Source organism: Mchenga conophoros, linkage group LG1 (assembly GCF_057382185.1).
Source record: "Mchenga conophoros isolate Kocher_MC1m ecotype Shallow Benthic linkage group LG1, M_conophoros_male_GT1.1, whole genome shotgun sequence".
In the NCBI taxonomy this organism is placed as follows: domain Eukaryota; kingdom Metazoa; phylum Chordata; class Actinopteri; order Cichliformes; family Cichlidae; genus Mchenga; species Mchenga conophoros.
Window position 1 is genome coordinate 23779029 of NC_140526.1, and position 23794 is coordinate 23802822.

A 23794-nucleotide genomic window follows, 5' to 3' on the forward strand; every position below is an offset into this window, starting at 1 on the left:
TTCAAATTTAGCTGCTCCCAGTCTGCTTGACTGACCTAGAAACTTGCTTCTCTCGCCGTGTGTGTTTGTGTGTGTGTGAGACACAGAGAGAGAGAGAGAGAAAGCCTTTTACAGTATTCTGCAAACTTTTATGATTTTACCAGCTTTTCTAATATGGACCTCACATTCTTGTTAACACTCCATGGCACAAATACTGTTCCCTTTAGGCTCTGTGTATGTGTGTGTGTGTGTGTGTGTATCAATATTTCTCCCACTTTAAAGTATTACTCCTCCATAATTGTATTTCTGTTAAATCAAAGTACTTGTACTACATCTTAGTACTTCTGCTCAATCATAGTATTTCTGCTAAATCATAGTATTTTTGCCAAATCATGGTTTTTGTGCCAAATCATAACATTTGTGTTATGTTATAGTATTACTACTAAGTGGAGGAATTTCTGTCATGTTACAGTATATGTGCTGATTACAGTATTTCTGATAAATCATACTATTTCTACTATATTATATTTTTCTTTCTAAATATAGCATTTCTGCTATATAATTGTATTTCTGCTATGTTATAATATTTTTGCTAAACCAGAGTATTTGTGCTGAAACATAGTATTTCTGTCAAATTATAGTATTTGTGCTAAAACATAGTATTAATTTAAAATTACAATATTCATACTTCATCACAGTGTCTCTGGTAAATCACAGTATTTCTGCTATGTTGTACTATTTTTCTAAATCATAGTGTTTCTGTAATGTTCAAGTATTTTTGGCTAAATATATTCTTTCTGTTATCTTATACTATTTACCTAAATTCTTGTATTTTTGAGAAGTTATCATGTTTCTGGTAAGTTACAATATTTCTGCTAAGTTCTGCTATGCTATTGCATTTCTGCCAAGTATTATGTTTCCTCTAAGATATTGCAGTTCTGCTAAGTTATTACATTTTAGCAAAGTTCCTTTGCTTCTGCAAAGTTTTTACAATTTCTGCAACTTTTCAGCTTTTTCAACTAGTTTTTGCATACAGCTTCAGCTTTAAAGCATCCACGCTGCATTTTCGCAGGAAATGCAAATTTTTATAGTAATAATTGTCTTTTTTTTTTTTTTTTTTTAAATGAAATAAATATGGGAGAAAACAAATTTAAATTTGCACTTTGTGATGTCAGCAGTTGTAAAGATTAACTTCTGTTTGTTCAACTATCTTTCCATTTAACCAGAAACTTGCAAATCAGTAAAACTACTGCTTTCATTAAAATTGTTCTCCAGAATTGCTCAGTGGCGGTTCCATATAGGGAAATATATCATAGCACTTGTTCTTGTAATGTATAATTATTACATTGTGTTACACATAATATTATATACCATAATATATTTTATATATTTTTATTTGAGCAGGCTGGTTCTTTAAATAGATTCCTCTGCCAATGTGACTAACCAGAATCACTACTTCATGACTACTTGAGATGGTGCTTATCAAATGAATGAGGAATTTAACTCATGTTGCAGAAGAAGGAACTCACAGGGGATAAAGGCAGGGGAAAGCAAATCACGAAGCTAATTAAATGAATTGCCTCATTATTAAGACTGAGAAATAATGATATTGCACAGAAACACGTGGGAAAAAATGTAAATGTCTGAATAAAAGCATGTTTAGGTGTATGTTTTATTTTGTCAGGGGCAGATATGATGTATCACAGATTATCTTGCAGTATTAGACTGCGTTTCACTTAATTATCGTATCATGATTGCTGCTGTGCGAAATGTATTTTGATGGCAGTGCACTGCAAGTTATTTTTCCCTGTGTGGCGTCCTGTGTATGTTCACGTCTTTGTTTTTGTTTTTACTGACAGCCCAAATCTGCAGAGCAGATTCTCGAGGCTTTGGATTCTGGCAATCGAAACAGGACACAGCACCCGACTGATATGAACGCCACCTCTTCTCGTTCCCATGCTGTATTTCAGGTAAGCTAAATGACCAGAAATCATCAATAAATTAAGATATAAATACTAATGTTAAATATAAATAGAAAAGTTACGTTTTTTTAAAGACTCCTTATCGCTCCAATCATGTAACAGTGTATCAGACTTTAGTTTTTGATAACCTTGAATGAACTTTGTTCTATTGTTTTCCTCCAGATATATTTGAGACAGCAGGACAAAACTGCCAGCCTCAATCATAATGTATGTGTTGCCAAAATGAGCCTGATTGACTTGGCAGGCTCAGAGAGAGCCAGTGCCACCAACGCTAAAGGGGCACGCTTACGAGAAGGCGCTAACATCAACCGTTCACTCCTCGCCCTGGGAAATGTCATCAATGCTCTTGCTGACCCAAAGGTGAGTGAAAGTGAATGTACAAGGGACTACTTTACAATCACAGCTGTTTCTGAGAGCCATTTAAAACCTTTTAAAAAGCTTAAAAAAACTTAGTAACATTAAAAAAAACAATGAGTTGATAATATTGTTTCCTAACTGGCAAATAAAAGGTTTGGATGGTTACTATAAGGCAGCACCTGATGTTTTAAAACTGTAATATTGCAGTAAACAGAACCCTTAACTATAAGTATGCTCAACTCATTGTACACGTCTCGGCTTAAGCGGCTGCCATATTGCAGAGTACAAGGGTTGAATATGTTTGTTATAAAAGGAGACATTTTTTACCTCAATTCTCAAACCCAAAAATCTATACAGGCCATAAAACAGCCTTTTAATGCCAATTATATTAGATATTAGATTTAGGATTGTTTAATTTTTATTTTTTTTAAAGAAAATAATTTCCAAATTTTAAGATAAAGTATACATTTCTTATCTTACCTTACTAGCCTTTTAGGTTATATATATAGGCTCTATATATATGTTTATTAACATTACTAATAGGGCTGGGCGATATATCGAGTTTTTTAAAAATATCGATATATTTTCATACGAGATATAAGATGTGACAATATTGTTTATATCGATATAGTATATGTTACGTTATAATTATACTTGTGGAGCCGCAAGTTTGCCTCTCTTTCGTCCACTTTTGTCTCTACGCAACGTTACTCGGCCTCGCCTCTAGTGATGGGATTTTTTTTTTAGAGAACCGGCTCTTCAGGTTGTTTTGTTGCTTTAATTAATTTATTATTAACAACAATATAAAATTATGCACAAAAGGAATTACTAATGTAAAAAAAGAGTGGATTTATTTAGATATGTTTATATATAAATATATGCGGTGGCCCCAAGAGACAAAGCACGTACAAACTCCAAAACACATTTATTGCGTTAACTGAACTTCCAAAACAGAGCTACCTAGATCACTTATATTACACAATTGAAAGCATATGTATATTGTTTTCACGTTCTTCTGAGTTTTTACGTGTTTTGGAGTTTTTATGTGTTTTGTCTCTAGGGGCCAAAAGTAATTATACTTTTATTTATTCACTCCACATAAAATGTAATATTACAAAAAACAACTATTCACATTTCTATTACTATTTAAATTTTCAGCTTTTTCCTTTTAAACAAATTTAAAGTGAAATAACACAAAACACTGCAAACCACAACACAATTAAATATCATCCGCAACTGAAAATAGTTGTGGATCATCACTATACCTTTCTAATGCTGGGCAGACACTGTGCGATTTTTTTTTTTTTTTTTTCCCAGTCGCGTGATTCAGCTCCACGACGCACAATGAAGGCTAAAATCGGGCCGATCGCCAAAACGGTCGCACGACTCAAAAATCGGCTCAAAATGGGCCAAAAATCGCACAGTGTAAGCCCAGCATAATGTGACGTTGTTGACCCTGGCTCTCTTTCTCTCGCTTTCCCTCCCGCTCTGTTCCTGTCAGTGTTGGATAAGTTACTTTAAAAAAGTAATTAATTACTTAAGTATGTTAAATACAAAAGTAATTAATTACTTAAGTATGTTAAATACAATATTGATTATCTAATTACTGTGTCTGAAAAGTAACTTAATTACTCAATAAGTAATTTAACTAAATACTTCTTAAAATCCCTATAAACCTTGAGTGGACAAACAATAGAAATTAAACTCTTTAAATAATAAATTTTTTTTTTTTAAAAACATACGAGTCAACATGAAATAGTTTAGCCTTTTAGCTTTCTGAATCATCTTTATTACATTCTATAAAAAAAAAACATTCTTTAATAATTACATTTTTTGGTAAGAAATGTAACTTTCTTTAGCAACATATCTGAATAACAAAAAAGCTTAACCTAACAAATGTTAAACATGACATGTATCACGCTGTAAACATTAAAATGTTTTAATTTTCAAAGCAATGAGTAACATATTCATACATAATGTATGTAATCATGTCATGTGTTTCAACAAAGTGAAGTTAACTCTGACCTTTGGTTAACAAACAGAATTCCTCTGAAACTTCCTCAAACCAATGAGCACCATATTTCCTGCATGCTGTATGCACTCACGTTTTCCAAAAACCTTTTTGTACTACTTAGTTGTCTCGTTTTTGAAAAACTTGTTTTATCTCATTAATGTAAGTCTCTCAAAGCGTTCACTTGACAGTCTGTTCCTTCTGGGTGTAAGCACAAGATTGCTGAGGCTAAAAAGCCTTTCGACTGGTGCGCTTGATGTTGTGGCTGTGTTGTACCTCAGTGAAATGTCCTTAATCCTGGGAAACTGGCTAAGAACACCCAGCTCAGACCCAGCAGATTTCAAATATTCCATCACCTCTGTTTCAGCAGAGTAGATACAGTCGCCCTCCTCAAATGAAAAAAAGTCATCAGTGGAGTCAGCAGGGTTCTTGTGATCTTGAGCAGGTTGTTGTCCTTCAAGAGACAACCCACGGCACTCTGTAGTAAGCATTGCCCTAACCATGTCTTTTTTCTCTTCTTCTCTGATCCAGCGTAACTTAAATTTAGGTAAAGTGACTGCAGCCAGGAGAGCTTCTTTATTGTCCATCATTGAGGAAAAGCGCACCTTGATCACCTATGAGACAAAAATACGTCAGACACTTCACATAAGAGCATGATAAATAAAACAAAAATTTATTTTAGGGTAAGGCCACATATATATAAAAAAAAAAAAACACCCAGCACGCCCCTGCGGGCGGTTTATCCTTCAAGCTCGGGTCCTCTACCAGAGGCCTGGGAGCTTGAGGGTCCTGCGCAGTATCTTAGCTGTTCCCAGGACTGCGCTCTTCTGGACAGAGATCTCCGATGTTGTTCCCGGGATCTGCTGGAGCCACTCGCCTAGCTTGGGAGTCACCGCACCTAGTGCTCCGATTACCACGGGGACCACCGTTACCTTCACCCTCCACATCCTCTCGAGCTCTTCTCTGAGCCCTTGGTATTTCTCCAGCTTCTCATGTTCCTTCTTCCTGATATTGCTGTCATTCGGAACCGCTACATCGATCACTACGGCCGTCTTCTTCTGTTTGTCTACCACCACTATGTCCGGTTGGTTAGCCACCACCATTTTGTCCGTCTGTATCTGGAAGTCCCACAGGATCTTAGCTCGGTCATTCTCCACCACCCTTGGGGGCATCTCCCATTTTGACCTCGGGACTTCCAGGTTATACTCGGCACAGATGTTCCTGTACACTATGCCGGCCACTTGGTTATGGCGTTCCATGTATGCCTTGCCTGCTAGCATCTTGCACCCTGCTGTTATGTGCTGGATTGTCTCTGGGGCATCTTTACACAGCCTGCACCTGGGGTCTTGCCTGGTGTGATAGACCCCAGCCTCTATGGATCTTGTGCTCAGAGCTTGTTCTTGTGCTGCCATGATTAGTGCCTCTGTGCTGTCTTTCAGTCCAGCTTTGTCCAGCCACTGGTAGGATTTCTGGATATCAGCCACCTCCTCTATCTGCCGGTGGTACATACCGTGCAGGGGCCTGTCCTTCCATGATGGTTCCTCGTCTCCCTCCTCTTTCTTGGGTTTCTGCTGCCTGAGGTATTCACTGAGCACTCGGTCAGTTGGGGCCATCTTCCCAATGTATTCTTGGATGTTCGTTGTCTCATCCTGGACTGTGGTGCTGACACTCACCAGTCCCCGGCCCCCTTCCTTCCGCTTAGCGTACAGCCTCAGGGTGCTGGATTTGGGGTGAAACCCTCCATGCATGGTAAGGAGCTTTCTTGTCTTTATGTCAGTGGCTTCTATCTCCTCCTTTGGCCAGCCTATTACCCCAGCAGGGTACCTGATCACGGGCAGGGCGTACGTGTTGATGGCCCGGATCTTGTTCTTACCATTCAGCTGACTCCTCAGGACTTGCCTGACCCTCTGCAGGTACTTGGTGGTTGCAGCTTTTCTAGCGGCCTCTTCATGGTTCCCATTCGCCTGTGGGATCCCCAAGTACTTGTAACTGTCCTCTATGTCTGCAATGTTGCCTTCTGGTAGTTCAATCCCCTCAGTTCTGACTACCTTCCCTCTCTTTGTTACCATCCGGCTACACTTCTCCAGTCCGAACGACATTCCAATGTCATTGCTGTATAGCCTGGTAGTGTGGATCAGTGAATCGATGTCTCGTTCACTCTTGGCATACAGCTTGATGTCATCCATGTACAGGAGGTGGCTGACAACTGCTCCGTTCCGTAGTCGGTATCCGTAGCCAGTCTTGTTAATGATCTCACTGAGGGGGTTCAGGCCTATGCAGAACAGCAGTGGGGACAGAGCATCTCCTTGGTAGATCCCGCACTTGATGGTGACTTGTGCTATGGGCTTGGAGTTGGCCTCTAGTGTTGTACGCCACATCCCCATTGAGTTCCTGATGAAGGCTCTTAGGGTCCCATTGATCTTGTACAATTCTAGGCATTCCAGTATCCAGCTGTGGGGCATTGAGTCATAGGCCTTCTTGTAATCAATCCAGGCAGTGCACAGGTTGGTCAGTCTGGTCTTGCAGTCTCGGCTGATTGTTCTGTCTACCAGTAGCTGGTGTTTTGCGCCTCTGGTATTCTTGCCAATTCCTTTCTGTGTCCCGCTCATGTATTGACCCATGTGCCTGTTCATCTTATATATATATATATATATATATATATATATATATATATATATATATATATATATATATATATATATATATATTGAAACAGTTACTATGAGTTTTTTCTTGAAAAAATTATCTACTAACTCTGAAGCAACAGAAGAACAGTTTGCTTTTGTCCACATTGCAGAACACTTTGAAGTTGCACTTCTGTAGATGAATTTTGCCTCATTTGCTTGAAGCCATTTCTCAACATCATGAAGTTCAGTGTGTATGATGCACACCTTAAGTGTGGAGGGAGAGAAAACTGTCCTTCAGATTCTGTGGAGAGGGTCTGCTCTTCATCTTCTTCGGATTCCTCATCAGAGTCTGATTTTTGGAACATTCTAAAAGCTTTGATAAAATTAGAGTTCAGTCCATAAGCCGAATGTACTTGCTCAATTTCATTGCAGATGACATCATATGTGTGTCTCCCTCAAACTCTTTTACATGCTAGCGCTGCATGTCCTCATACAAAAGTAGAAGGATCAATCCAATGTGCCCTCATTCCGAGAAAACTTTTGTTATGGTTGGTCCAAATGTCAGCAGTTTGGATATATATTCCAAACTCTCGAATGTCCCTTTAAGCTCCATTTCCATGTCAGCATAACACTTATCTAAGTAAGTAGAAAACGTTTTTCGATCGGGCAGTGCTACTTTTTTGCCACACACAGGTATTTTGTTTAATATGCACCTAAAAGACGGAGACTCTACAGTACACAGCGGTAGCATCTCTTCTGCAATCTTTTTTTTTAAGCTCACCTTCAGACACTTTCTGTGCTGCTGAAGTAAAACATTTTGCCTGCTTAGCAGGAGTTGCCGCGGTGTTATCCATGGATGATGAACAAGAATCACTCAGAAGGGTTTGTCTGTGCTGCCGTGTCAGGTGCTTCAGTAGATTACTCGTGCTATTGACAGCGGCCGATAGTTTTTTCTCCCCAGGACATAGTTTACATATTACTGTAATGTTCTTGTCTGCTTGTTTTAGAAAAGTGAAGTGACGTGAATATTTCCATTTCATACAGTGGGGCAAAAAAGTATTTAGTCAGCCACCGATTGTGCAAGTTCCCCCACTTAAAATGATGACAGAGGTCAGTAATTTGCACCAGAGGTACACTTCAACTGTGAGAGACAGAATGTGAAAAAAAAAATCCATGAATCCACATGGTAGGATTTGTAAAGAATTTATTCGTAAATCAGGGTGGAAAATAAGTATTTGGTCACCTCAAACAAGGAAAATCTCTGGCTCTCACAGACCTGTAACGTCTTCTGTAAGAAGCTTTTCTGTCCCCCACTCGTTACCTGTGTGAATGGCACCTGTTTGAACTCATCATCTGTATAAAAGACACCTGTCCACAGCCTCAAACAGTCAGACTCCAAACTCCGCCAAGACCAAAGAGCTTTCGAAGGACACCAGGAAAAGTATTGTAGACCTGCACCAGACTGGGAAGAGTGAATCTACAATAGGCAAGCAGCTTGGTGTGAAAAAATCAACTGTGGGAGCAATCATCAGAAAATGGAAGACATACAAGACCACTGATAATCTCCCTCGATCTGGGGCTCCACGCAAGATCTCATCCCGTGGGGTCAAAATGATCATGAGAACGGTGAGCAAAGATCCCAGAACCACACGGGGGGACCTGGTGAATGACCTGCAGAGAGCTGGGACCAAAGTAACAAAGGTCACCATCAGTAACACACTACAACGGCAGGGAATCAAATCCCGCAGTGCCAGACGTGTTCCGCTGCTGAAGCCAGTGCATGTCCAGGCCCGTCTGAAGTTTGCCAGAGAGCACATGGATGATACAGCAGAGGATTGGGAGAATGTCATGTGGTCAGATGAAACTGAAGTAGAACTTTTTGGTATAAACTCAACTCGTCGTGTTTGGAGGACGAAGAATACTGAGTTGCATCCCAAGAACACCATACCTACTGTGAAGCATGGGGGTGGAAACATCATGCTATGGGGCTGTTTTTCTGCCAAGGGGACAGGACGACTGATCCGTGTTAAGGACAGAATGAATGGGGCCATGTATCGTGAGATTTTGAGCCAGAACCTCCTTCCATCAGTGAGAACTTTGAAGATGAAACGAGGCTGGGTCTTCCAACATGACAATGATCCAAAACACACCGCCTGGGCAACAAAGGAGTGGCTCCGTAAGAAGCATTTGAAAGTCCTGGAGTGGCCTAGCCAGTCTCCAGACCTCAACCCCATAGAAAATCTGTGGCGGGAGTTGAAAGTCCGTGTTGCTCGGCGACAGCCCCAAAACATCACTGCTCTCGAGAAGATCTGCATGGAGGAATGGGCCAAAATACCAGCTACTGTGTGTGCAAACCTGGTAAAGACCTATAGTAAACGTTTGACCTCTGTTATTGCCAACAAAGGTTATGTTACAAAGTATTGAGTTGTATTTTTGTTATTGACCAAATACTTATTTTCCACCCTGATTTACGAATAAATTCTTTACAAATCCTACCATGTGGATTCATGGATTTTTTTTTTTAACATTCTGTCTCTCACAGTTGAAGTGTACCTCTGGTGCAAATTACTGACCTCTGTCATCATTTTAGGTGGGGGAACTTGCACAATCGGTGGCTGACTAAATACTTTTTTGCCCCACTGTAAAACAGCCACTCGCTTCAGCCGAGTCCGACATCTTCTGCTTTAGAATACGACTATGCAGCAAACTGGCGCGAAATGACGTACAGCTGTAATACAGCGATGTTAAAGCGGCAGAGTTTACTTCTACGTTTAGAAGATAAATTATTGAAATTAAATAATGATTTTCAGCGAGTTTAATTATTTTACAATGTAACGCAAGTACATTGTAAGTAACTGTAATTAAAATACCTAAAAATGAACAGTAATCAGTTACTCTACTTTTTCAGTGGAAAATTAATTTAATTACAACGCGTTACACCCAACACTGGTTCCTGTGCTACTGCAAGTGTAACTACCGCCCCTCCCCCCTCTTCCCAGCGCAAAGCACAAGGCTCGCGTGCGGAGTGAAGCGGAAAAAAATTGTGAGAGAGAGGGTGAGAGAAAGAAAAGAAAAGAAAAACCCATGGCTCGCGATAAGGAGCCGGCTCGCATCGTTCACGTCAAAGATCCGGCTCCAAGAGCCATTTCGTTCGCGACCGACACATCACTATTTTCCGATGAGCTGTCATTAATCACAGGCTATAATGCTGCTGCTGGTACCTTTGTTTCAATAAATTCACGCTTCAAAATAAGAAGTCTCGGTAGCACTTGTTATATTCTTATTATGATGTCACACTATTAAGCATTAGAAAGGTATTAGTACGGTATTAACAAGTGCTTAATTCATCATTTATATATCATTACTCCTCCTTAGTATTCCATTTATAAATACAGATATGTTTATCCATCTGATACTGTTGCACCATGTACAGCTATCACTGCTACTATATCACTGCTAGTAATAATCATAAGCATAGTCATAATAATATATCTGTATTCACAAATGGCATACTGAGGAGGAGTAATGCTATTTAAATGATGAATTAACCACTTGCTAATACCTTAATAATGCTTAATAGTGTGGCATAATTTTAAAGTGTAAATTTATTGAAACAAGGTACCAGCAATACTATTACATCCAGTAACACAACATAAGTCAAATATAAGCACAAAAGTATTCTAAGTAGTGTTTTCCCTGCGAATTTGAAGCAAGTATAAAAGGACAACTTAACACTTGAGTTTAACAATAATTAGAGTAACTTAATAACCATGTAACTCTGGAGCTGAAGAATATTGTTGCATAATAAAACAGAAAATAATTTTCTACCTGGGATGTTGTCTCCAGGGTTGAGCTTTTTAACCAGCTGCTTAACGCCCTGCTTTTCCCACCATATAACTGCATTAGTAATTTCCATCCACCGTTTGCTCTTCCCGTTATATGCACTGCAGCTAACGAGCCCTCGGGTGCAGTCATTTGTTTACATCTGGGTAGCACATCCCTACCTCTGAGTATCTCCTCTTTCAGAACCTGGTTGTACTGGACAGCATTTTTGTCTCAAGTGGTGAAACAAGTTTGCTGTTTCCACCTTTAGCAAGTATTGTGCTGCTTTGGAGGCTGTTGTAAAGGCATGGTGTTGCCATAGCAATGATATTGAGATATGGCATTTTTATATCGCATAAAGTTTATACTGGTATTACTGTGGACAATATAATATGCCACAGCCCATGGTGTAAGTATAAAGCTGTATGGGCCACATTGAATCCTAACTTTATTTGTTACAAATCAGTTTAATAGTAGCTTATTCTGACACTAAACAAAGAAATTAATACCGCCTAACAAATGGTGCATGTGGCGCAGGACACAGGATTGAGACCTTTGAGCTTGGGAAAGAGAGGAACTACTGAACAATTTTCAACTTAAGTGAGCTATACCAGCATTAACAATTATGCTTAGGATAGCATGCAAGCTAATGTTTTTTATTTGTTCGTTTTTACAGGCTTTTTTGTTATTTATAGTTTATGGGTGCTAAGTTTCCCTCTTCACTATAACAAAGTTAAGCATTATGTGTTCAGAGGCACAAAAAGTTGAAACGTTCACAAAACGACGTAGTTGGTGCAACAGTCACAGACGAACGTAACTAATGTTAAATGCTGTTTTAACTTACAGATAACACTAACCCATTGAAGTGTGTACAACTAAGTATATAGTGTACAAAATGAAGGTGTGCTAATAGACTTCTCTAAACTAGAACCACTAAGAGTATTTCATTAGTTTTGTAACAAATTAAAAATGTACAATTAATTTGTGAAACTGATATCTGGCAACTTTTTTTTTTTTTTTAAATAGAAATTTTGTGCAAGCATTACATTTAACACTGGATCTACATCTCTTTGGTTTAGCATTTCAGAGGAATATACTGAGAAAACACATACTTTTTTTTATGACTTACCACCTTTAGCGAGTATTGTGCCAGGTATAAAAAAACTGGTATAAAAAAGTTACATTAAGGAGTATTTATAAAAATGTCTTCATTTGGAAACCGTAAATACAAATAAATAATACAATACAATTCAGTATTTTAAACAATACTATAATAACTAGCAAGACTAAAAGAAAATGCAGTTTATGTCATGTATAGTTTACTTCAACAGTTTTACATTCTGAGTTGGCTCTATTGACTTCACTTACGTAATCATCAACAACAGACTCTACAACAGTGTTAACAGGTATATTTATTTATAATGTTTATTTATAAGGTTTATATGTAGATGTCTCCATAAATAGAAACGGATACAGTGAACATAAAATATATTTCAGAAGGTCAAACTTTTAACCTTATTATTCCTTTGCTGTTCTGTATTTATAAGTGAAAAAAATAATGTTAAGATTTTTGTGGTTGTAGGTACATAAAGTTAACCAATAGTCTCTATATGAAACAGAGTGCCTGTGAAGTACAGAGTCAACTGAGTATTTGGGTATTATTTCATTCCAGTTGCATACATTAACCTGTCAAGCAGTGTTCTCGTTTTACACACAGTCTCAAGGGACGAGGCGTAAGCAGGCCACATGCATTTAGGAAGCGCTGTGCAGATCTACCACAGCCATATTGAAATGTGATCCAACTTCAACAGGTTACTTCATACTTGAGTTAAAGCAGTGTCCTTTCATGGGCGCTGTCCAGTTAGAGTCATACCATCCCACCATTTTTGAGTGTTGCAGTCATGCCTACAATGCCCAGCATTCGTTTCACATCCTGTCGCCATGGTTATTGGTGTTTCACTGCCTGCTGGTGGCAGATCAAGAATTCATGTTGTGGCCATTGTTTACAGGAAAGAATGTCCTCACTTGTGTCTGGGATGACATGCCATTTGTTTGAGTGAGAAGAATGTGTGTACTTACATTTGGGCTGCTCAGTGTGTCATCTTCATGCTATGTTGCACAGAGGTTTTTGTTGTAAGTTGTTTGCCCTAGGCAATGTCCGAAGTAATTCAGATACATTTTACGATGCACCCTACTCTCCAGCTTGGCCTTCTATCTACACAAGGCCACTGTTTCGTGGTCATGAAAAGGGGACTTTCTGAAACTGTTGTAGAATATGGATATATTTGAAAGTTCATTTCTCGTAGAAGGGCAAAGCTAGGCTTTATTAAAGTGTTGACATGAGCCAGTTAGGGTATGTTGTAGCGGGGTACCTTACTATCAACCCTAGCTTTTTTTTTTTTTCTTTTTTTTTTCTTTTTTATTACAGAGAAGGTGCATCCTTTGTCAATTTTTAGCTTTTAGATATAAGGATACAATCAAATATGATCTAGTAGGGTTGGGCCATATCTTACCATTCACGGTAATACCCGTATAATGTTAGGCAATGATAAGAAAATGAAATATTGCAATTAGAGCAGGGCGATATGGCCAAAAATATTTATCACGATATACATTTGAAAATTTGCGATAACGATATAACTGACGATATAATTGATGCGAGACAAAATACTCCACAACATTACTAGCGCAAAAAGACAACCTTCCATTAATTTTCACTTAAACAAGAAGCTGGTTTTTATGTACATTAAAGCTTTATAAAAATGTAACAGTGCAAATGCAAATTCCTTGCTGAAAGTTTAACCAAAAGGCATTTCCAGTAGAAATGGGCTGACATATCCTGAGCATAACCATATATAATATCCACTGAAGTTAAAAAGAGGTGCTTTGCAACATTAAACTGTAGTGTGCAGTACGTATTTTTTGGACCATAAGGCACATTGAGCTAAACAAAGCAGTTAGATAAATCAAACTTTATTAAACTCATTCTTCTTGCTTCCTCCACTTCTGTACCATTGATTCATTGATGTTGAATTCTCTGGCAGCTGCTCTATTCTGTCTTGTCTTAATGTTGGTTTAAAATGGAGCACTGTAACAAAAAATAATTTCCCCCAGGGATCAATAAAGTATTCTGATTCTGATTCTGATTATTCCCATGTAGAGCTGGGCGATAGAACGATAACGATATGTATCGCGATATAACTTTTACTCGATAGAGAAATTAAGCTATCGCGATAGACCTCGCCGCTCTTGTCCTCAAAAAAAAAAAAAAAAAAAAAAGGTCAGCCAATCCAAATTAAGTAGCGCAGAGCCGAACCAATCACAGCCGCAGCGTCACGTCGCGTGACTTGTTACGTACAGCACAAGTGCCAAGCCGCACGTGTGTTTGTTTGGGAAGCAGCCAGCGCGTAATGGAGGAAATGAGTGTGCCGACTAGAAAAATCAACCGAGCGTGACCGAAGAGAAAACAGATGATGGTTCCAACGCCGGAGAGATTGTCGAACGGAAGAGCCAGAGAAGTTCCGTAGTGTGAAGGTATTTCGGCTATTTCAAGTTTGACAAAAACAGAGTAGCGTGCACTGTAAATTGTGCCGAAAGCAAGTCTGGAAATACAATAAAGCGGTGCATGCGTCACACTGCGCGCCACGTTATTGTTTCGGTGAAATGAATTTCTACAATACTGTTAATTCTACTCTCTGCAGTGTTTAAATGCTCACATATACACACAGTTACTGTCCCTCCACACACACGACTCGGTTCTGCTTCTATGCCCCAGCTTTGTTTACTTTTTCCCACCGAGGCTTCTAGACTTCTGATTGGCCAACATTTCTGCACGGTTAGGAATCTAGCGCCACCTGCTGCTTTGGCATGTTCATAGCAGCGTTTTCCTTCATTTCTGCCTTTATGTGTGGACGGGATTATTTTTTAAAACGAAAACGGAAAATCTCCGTTTTCAAAAATACCCGTGTACGTGTGGACGTAGCCTCAGTCTCTGACTGGAAGCGCTAATTCGTCATTCGGCTTTTGTCAGACTAAAGTAACTGTTAAAACTGTTTGAAAAGCTCAGCTATACAACAAGGAGAGATTGAGAATTTCCTTTTAGTTCTCAGTTTATTTGATATTGACAAAAGTTAGTCAGTTTTGTCTGTTCTTCTGTAAAACAAACTAAGATTTATTTTTAGAATTAATATTTTGTTTCTAAGTGGAATTGACAATTTAGTCTGTTTCGTTTGTTCTATTTTGAAACTTAAACGCTTTAGCGGCTGCCTTTTGTGTAGTTTGCAATATTTGCCTTTATTTATCTGAAAAAGTCTGATGTTCCTTAAGTACATCTACCCTGTTGAACTTATTATGGGAAATAAATATTTAAATAAAAACAAGCTGCTGATTATTTCACATTTTACTTGTGAGCAACGGCACATTTAAATCTTACAAATATAGTTATTTGGCTGATATCGTGATAGATATCGTTATCGCCTGAAATGAAAAAAACATATCGTGATATGAAAAAATCTCATATCGCCCAGCTCTATTCCCATGTTGTTGCAGTATATTAATGACTAGCCTTGTATTGTGGATGGATTATCTCAGTTGTTCTCCTGACTGACGTTTGGTCCGTTTACAGCATCCTGCCATGCGATTGCATTTGTCTCTAACCATGAGGAACCTTAGTGTTCATCCTCCAGCTTCACTGTTTATGTTATGCTAACATAGCTGTGTCGCTAGCGATCACGTAGCACATCATTATATACCAGCTAGCCCAACTTCAGTAACCCTACAAACGTCACTGCTGTTTAGTTTCCTGCCTTCATTTATGTTGGAAGTGATAGCAGAGCTGTACGTTTGAATTTTTTCAGAAATCTCTCAGTCAGAACATGCTATATCATGCTTAGGTAACTAGCGAAACTAGCGAGCTAACTTCCGCTAGCTTCCTGCTAACTTCTAACTCCGTTAAATGTAATAAATTTTGTTTTCATGGATGCCTGGAAGTTAAACTGAATTGTTACACCTGGTAAAGCAGCAATGCTGATCGTTTTATTAAAGATGAAAGAATTTAGACAGTTAACTCTCAGTGATGCTGCAGTGTTTGTTTGACCTGAAGTGTACTGAGTTTAGGACCCAGATTACTCCCAGATTTAAGAGCATCTTAGTCCGACAAATACGACAATAACGACGGCCGCTTGCATGTTCTGCAAAAAAAATGTGCTTTGTTGTGTATCTGACGGACAAACACCAAACCAGTTCTACATCACTGAAGTTAAACCATTTTTACAAACCAATTCTGGTTCATCTGTTTCACTCAACAATCGGCCATGTGCGTATGAAAACAAAGGCACTGCGCATGCGCGTTTTACTCATATTCTATCGCGATATTTCATTTTCCTATCGTTGCCTAACATTATACCGGTATTACCGTGAACGGTATAATATGGCCCAGCCCTAATTGCAATAGAATATGGGTAAAACGCGGATGCGCAGTGCCTTTGTTTTGATATGCACATGGTGGAAAAAACATGGCGGCGACAGAGAATGAGAAGGGTGAAAGCGGATTGATGAATGAAGCAGATGAACCAGAATTGGTTTGTAAGAATGCTGCAACTTCAGTGGTGTGGAACTGGTTCGGCTTTCGTCCGTCAGATACACAACTGGCCATTAAGGTGTCGCAGTTAAATACAACAAAATAAAACCAGTACTGGTACCATAACAAAGAAGATTTATTCATAACACACGCGAAAAGACCCAGGGAAATCAAGTTAATGATTAAAAAAAAAATAACGCTAAAAACCCTGAAAACCATTAATTTCACACCCGAGCCTCAACTCTCACGGCCCGGTACCAAACAATTCCGGTCCGGGGGTTGGGGGCCGCTGATGTAAAGCACGCCGCCACTGGACTCTATAGTGGTACAAATTTGATCTCTAGACTGATAGATAAGTAAATTACCAAATGTAAAATTGATAAAGTTGACAAGGGATTATGCTGTGGGACAGGAACTGGGCTACGTCATTTCGTTGTAATGAAAGGAACTCGTAATGCTTCAGCACATCAAGACATTTTGGATAATTTCTTGTTCGCAACTTTATGGGAACTTTTCGGGGATGGTCCCTGTCTGTTTCAACATGACTGTGCACCAGTGTACAAAGCAAGGTCAATAAAGACATGGATGACTGACTTTGGTGTCGAAGAACTTGACTGCACAGAGTCCTGACCTCAACCTGCTAGAACACCTTTGAGATTAATAAGAGCGGAGGCATGCAACATCACTATCTCCCCTCACAGACATACTTCTTGAAGAACAGTCCCGTAAATTCCCAATAAAAACATTTCTAAACCTTGTGGAAAACCTTCCCAGAAGAGTTGAAGCTGTAGCTGCAAAGATTAAGCCGACATATCATATTAAACCTTATGGATTAAGAATAGGATGTTACTCAAGTTCATATGCATGTAAAGGCAGACGAGGGAATACTTTTGGCAGTATAGTGTAGTTTAGCTTCTGCGACTCAGAGACACCTGTAGCAGCAATTGCTTGAAGTACTTGTTTTCTATATAAATTTATCGGTCTCACGTTATTTTGGAGGAATTTCGGTCCACTTGGCTTTTACGATGTCGCTTCAGTTTATTGAGGTTTGCAGACATTAATTTGTGCGCAACTCTCATAAGGTCAGTTTGGGCCAAGCTGTAGCTATTGGACAGGTGGCCTCACATTCGATTCAGGAATACTTTAGTTTATAGAAGTGTTCATGTTCGACTCAATGACTACAGAGCGCCCAGGTCTTGTGGCTACAAAACAATGCTGGACAGTTGGTATGAAATATTTGTGCTGATATGCCATGACTCTGTGTATTATGGCCAAACATTTCCACTTTAGTATAGTCTATTCAAAGCACATTGTTGCAGATGTCTTGCGCTGTGATCAGATGGGACTTTGCAAGCCTAATTGTGCTGCCACATTCTTTTTAGAGAGAAGATTCTTTCTCTTGGGAACTTTTCCAAATAAGCATTATTTTATTGTCTTTTTCAAATTGTACTGTCATGAATTTTAACATTTAACATGCATGTCAGGTCTCTGACCAGAGTTAACATGTCAAATGTGTGATTGGGAAATATCTTGAGTGTTTTCAGTGGAATGTTCGGAAATTCCCAGTTTGATTGGCAGCAACAGTTGCTTCTTTAATGTCATTATTGATTTTTTTCCTCCTTGGCATTGTGTTAAGAAACACCTCACCTGCTAAGAAGACGTAAAACGTTTGCTTTTAGAGAGGTGCTCACATTTGCTGATGATCATTTAATCAAATGCATTGACTGGCAGCACCCAGCTGCTACTTACTGTTTTAATTCATACGGAAACTGTAAGGGTGGACTGTTTTTCGCGCACTGCTGCTGCATTTTCGTTTAGTTTTAAGTAAATAATGGTGAAGTGAATAATATGTCATGTGTTCTTGTTCATCTGAGGTTGTTATTAGCTAGTTTTAAGACCTAGCAAGAACCACATGATTTTTATTTAATTATGTGGCTGTACTTTTGTTGAACAATGACTATAATACCATTTTACCATTTTGTAGCACACCCAAGTGTAGTGGATGGGTAGCTCTCTATCAGAAGTGCAAAAAGTAACAGCTGCCCCCAGCTTTCTCTCCCAGCTCATGTCATTATTATGCACACATTACACTTTGCTTTGATACAACCTTTTTAACAGACCTCCACATATGGGATATGGATCGTCTCCACGTATCCCATGTAAGCAAACTTTTTCTTCAACTGTGTTTGTATGTGTTAAAGAAAAGAGATGGATCAATAGAGTGACTGGACCATGACTTTTTCTGAAGGATATTGTATTTTTAACAAGAAGAGCCTCGGCTAACTTTCCTGTTGTTTTGATATGTAAAAGGTGTTGGCTTGTTTCCAATCCTGCGAATGTGAATTTGGTGTTATTTCGTAGCTACTTGCAATGTTTAGATGAGTTCAGATTCTTATATTCACCTATAAGTTGTGGTGATCATTTTGCACAGACTTAATAATAATGAAATAATGAAATTAAAACAAACGGTTGGAGTTTGGCTGACATATTACCTTCTAGATACTGACTTTGGAACAACTTTGAACTCCTGATCTTATTAAAACGGTGATTTTGTTTCCCCCCCAAAAGGCACGGTTATCCTGAAACTCCCAAGACCTGACATGAACAATGGGTGAATCCAGATGTTATCTTTTTTTTTCTTCCCAAAGAGAAGTGGAGGCACAGCTGTGGTCCCTAAAAGAGACCATTTTACACTCCTCTTGCTAACTCGTCTTTAATGTGACTTTCTGCAGTCCCAATGCTCACGAGACTCTGACTCACCTAAGCAGCTGTAGTTTATCTGCTGCCATTATTAAGACTTGAGCTATGTTCACAGACCAGCTGAGAAAGATTTCAAATCTAAAATGAACACTCCGTGCTGAATTTTGTTCCCTTTTAGGTTTATTGGTCCCCACCAGACAGTGAAATGTCAATAAGATTTTCTTGTGGCGGGTGTCCAGATGGAGATGCATCCTAGGGCAATTCCCATGAAGGGTTATTACTCTGCATAAAGTATAAATAAGGTTCAATCAGGTTTATTTTTTGTGTTGTTTTGTCTAATTAGTAAAAATCTCAATTCTGAGTTTGTTCCTTTTCTTTTTTTATTATCATTTTTTTAAGTAAGCACAAGCTTGGAGAGTTTCCTGTGTTTTCTGGATACTTGTCTATCTACATTATAAAGAAACCTAACCCTTTTTGTGCCAAACCTGATTTTTCTCATGTGTTTCAGAGTAAAAAGGCTCATATACCGTACAGAGACAGCAAGCTGACGCGGATACTTAAAGACTCCTTGGGAGGCAACTGCAGGACGGTTATGATTGCCAATGTTAGCCCCTCTTCCAAATCATATGATGACACCCATAATACCCTAAAGTATGCCAACAGGGCTAAGGAGATCAAGTCCTCGGTTAGTGTTCAAGTCATATTGTGTTATGGTCACCAGTTGTAATCCTAGCTGTGATTCTTGGACCATGAATATACAAAATGACATTATATTAGCCATCCGTTTTTCTCTCTACCTTTACCTTGACAGCTGAAGAGTAATGTTGTCAGCTTGGACAGTCACATTGGCCAGTATGCTGTGGTCTGTGAGAAGCAGCGGCAAGAGGTAAGACAAAATAACAAACAGGACAACTAATTACTTTGTATTTGGACAATCGGACATGGTCATGATAAGTCCTGACTGATATCAATGTTCTATTTAATCCCTAAAGATCATGCAGTTGAAGCAGAAACTAAAAGAATATGAGACGAAGAGCACGGGGGCTGGGGCTTTTAGCACAATCTCTTCCCAGAAGCAAGAAGAGTTCAAAAGGTAAGCAAGTCCATGAGCGTGACTCAGAGTGTAACTTGTTACTTTATGTGTCATAACCACTTTTATTGTAAAGCGTGTAACTGGAATGAAGACAATGATTCAGGCAGAGAGCTTGTGGCCTGCATTTGCTAATGTATCGGACAATAATGACGCATTATGTGGTTTTGTAAATGGTTCTGGCAGCTGTAGATCCATTAGATTCTATAAAGAAGTGGAACAGGGAACGTAAGGTGTAATTGGGTGTAGTGGGTCAGGTTGTATAATCAAGAATGATATCCCAATTTACAGCATTTTTAATGTGGCCCTTTGTCTTTGTTCATTGGCATTTGTGGTAGATTAAATATTATGAAATTAGCTTATAGCAATGAGCCTTTTATTAAATCTGCTCAGCAGCTTGAGAATATATTGAGCTGCTTGATTCAAGATTTATACTAAAACCATCACTTGATGGAATAAAATGAGGTCAGTGGCATAAATATGCTGTCTTGAATTGGTATGCATCGTACAAAGCCTTTATATGAGTTGCTAGATCTGCGTTATTTAATGTTTACATTCACTCAACTTTTATTCAGCGTTGGCTCCAAACTTATTGACAGCCTGTCAAAGAAGTCTCCAAGGAGGCATTCTGAAAACTTTGCAGACAGCACCCCACAATTCAAGAACCAACATGGCGTGTTATTTAAAAACAGCATGAGGATGTTCCAGTTTTTGTGTTTAACGAGTCTGGCTTTGAGTGTGGGCATATTTCAGTATCTTTGATCTAATGGCCAAATATAATAGCAGGCATGTTCAGCCATAACCCTGATGCCTTTGGCCTCTTTGAGTAGCTATGAAGTCTCCTCTGTGTTCAAAATGAAACCATTATTATAGACTTGTGAAATTTATTGCTCAGGACATGAGACTCATCACTGTTATTCTCCTATAGGGTGCAGTTCTAGTTTAAGAAGTCTTCTAGAAATGATGGTGCATGCTCGTTGTTATTTTATAATTTAATAAATAATAATAACATATTTTGTTTATTAGGCTATTAGGGTGGGCAGGTGTAGTGTATTCAGGTGGGTTTAGCTAATCTAGAGCTTTAAAAACAAAGCAAACCACCAAAAAACAACTTTAAATAGCACGCAGCATTGTTCAAAGATGAGGTATGAGTTAAGGTGACTACATCCCTACTAAATAGGCTATTAAATGACATGTAACGAGGATGGTCATTTCCACCTCCATGTGGGTTTTCTTTCCCTTGGACTCTACTAGAGTAGTTTTGCATCACCTACAGGCCTCCCTTTAAGCTCACTGTCTTCTGATTGGCTACTCCTGTCAAACAGAAGATTTTAACAATAGATAGGGATTCAGGTGCTCATAGTCAGGTAGGTGGGATGACCGTATGAAGGAAGCTCTTTTTGATGTCAGAAATATCCAGGAGTAGAAAAAATGTGAAACAAGTATTAGTCTGAAGCCTGAGCTTTTTATTAACGCAGGGATTGCTTGCACATGCACTGACTTTGGCCATCCACCATTAGCTCCACTTTAAAGACAGCCACTTTACAAAAGGTACCTTTGAACACCAGACCTCGGAATCACAGTTCTGCATGAACAGTCGAGCAGTTTTTATGTAGCTGTTGTCTTGCGGCCTGTTTTGCTCTGTGTATTTTCTGATAATTAATCTGGGGTTTTGTAGCCGATTAAGAAAAGTGGTGTTTAGTTGCAAGACATCACTGTCACCTTTCTCCAGTACTTCCGGAGGGTTTCTCAAGGCATTCCCAGTCCAAACAAGATTATCTAGAATTCCTAAAGCTTTGTTTGGGTTTGCCTTTGGATTTAATCGGAGACCCTAACAACCTCCACAGGCCCCTTTTTTAAGGAAAAGTGGCTGGTATTTAACTGCAGATGCATTCTGAATGTCTCCACCCCTCATCTCGTTCTTAAAGGAAGAACCATGTGACGAAAACTCCTTCTGGCACTTTGCATCTGTAATATCATTCATAGTGTCAGCACGTGGAGCTCCTGACAGTCAATTGCAAGACTCGTGTTACTTTATCTAACATACCAGTCTACCTGCCAGTCTCCCAAGCAAAATTCACCTCAGTGATAAACAAGAAGTAAAGATATTTGATTTCCTTCTTTTGGAGAGAAGCAAGTAGTTCCTAAATAAATTTGTGCTGTCTATCTTTTCCTAGCAGAGTGTAGAGGAACACACCCGAACTACTGTGAATGAAGCTAGTAAAATCCACATTTTAATTGTCTTTCAACAGTCACCAGTGACAATTTGTGAAATGATACAGGATGGATTTGTGACGGCAGAAAGTCTATGAAGAGCTTGTCCTCAAGTTTTTCCTAAACATTATCCCAAAGCTTAAATGCACTCTTAAACCAGGAGTGGCACTTTTCATGTATCGCACATGAAAACTGTTGCTAAAATAGGAGCAAAGTGACTTTGTTTGGCCCAAGGCAATCCTACATGCTTTGTATGCCGACATAATGTTGGTGTGCAGTGGCAAACACCAGCTGCTGTTTATTTATTTGTATGTGCCTCCATGCGTATATAATCACACTTAGGCCTTTAACAGAGTTTTTGAAAGCTGACCTGTCCACAATGTACTGAAAACAAAGTGTGTGAGCCAATGATAGCAGTCCTGCTAAATTCCTAATGAAATGAGTCCAGCCCACCTTGTTTCCCTGATCATTTTTACTTTTAAGCAGCTTGTTTTTGTTACTCCCATGAAATGCTGTCCCTTGAAATCTGCGCTTAGGCCTCCTGGAAAACTGTTACTTCCTGGAAAACAGCGCGTCTTCAGTGATGACCTCATGCTGCACTAGTGGGTATAACAAGTCCCATTAAAAAAACATTCCACCCAAATAGCCTTTTTTCCCTCCTCTTTACTGATATACCACTGGTTTAATTGTTGGGATTAAATGTGTAATGTATAGTGTAGGAAATGCATCAGAAAAAGACACAAATACACTTTCTCACAGCATTTAGAGAGAGTTCTTTATTTATTTTTATGGGCTTTTCCCCCCTTTGGATTAAATCTGCAATATTGTACTAGCAGATACAAGCAAATTTAACATCTGCAACATTTCCTCGTGATTATTTACCTTTACTCATCCCTGAACTCAGTGCAAAGGATATGCATTTTAATAATAATAATAATAATAATAATAATAGTGATCGACAGTGTGACAGCAATTAACTGAACTTTCAAAAGAAAGCAGAATAAGTAAAGGGCCCACTTGGCTCTACATTTAAAGTAACTAACTAAATATTTGTTATTATGTGAATTATGATTATTTCTATGCAGACATTTTATCTGTCGGGATTTGAAACTTTTGGCACTGGACAGTTTTGTGTTCTGAAACATGGATAAAATTACACAAATATGCAGTTAGTTGGTGTCTCCTGGGACCAAGTTATGCTAGCGCTGATTAAAATTGCTATAATCCACATTAGATAGATTTCTTCTTTAATCTTGAGTCTCGAATGACAGCCGTGCCTCCAAAGCCTTTTTTTTTTTTTTAAATGAAATTATATATGCACATTTATTTATTTTAATTTGGAAAAAAAATTTCACATCATCACCATCATTACATCTAGTAATCTTTCAGGCATTAAGCGGCATCTGTTGGGGTACTTGAGTTAGGGGTAGGGAG

The 23794-nt window shown here is 38.8% G+C and overlaps 1 protein-coding gene across 3 annotated transcripts in view; it reads left to right on the forward strand.

The window, feature by feature from the left end:
- Nucleotides 1–23794, forward strand: part of kif18a (kinesin family member 18A) — a 48496-nt gene that overhangs the window by 10608 nt on the left and 14094 nt on the right. For all 3 annotated transcript variants that reach the window (XM_085270762.1, XM_085270770.1, XM_085270778.1), the window contains exons 5-9: nucleotides 1839–1949; nucleotides 2124–2321; nucleotides 19565–19741; nucleotides 19868–19942; nucleotides 20049–20149. In XM_085270762.1, the coding sequence (XP_085126888.1) occupies nucleotides 1839–1949; nucleotides 2124–2321; nucleotides 19565–19741; nucleotides 19868–19942; nucleotides 20049–20149 (662 nt within the window). The remainder of the gene's footprint in view (nucleotides 1–1838; nucleotides 1950–2123; nucleotides 2322–19564; nucleotides 19742–19867; nucleotides 19943–20048; nucleotides 20150–23794) is intronic.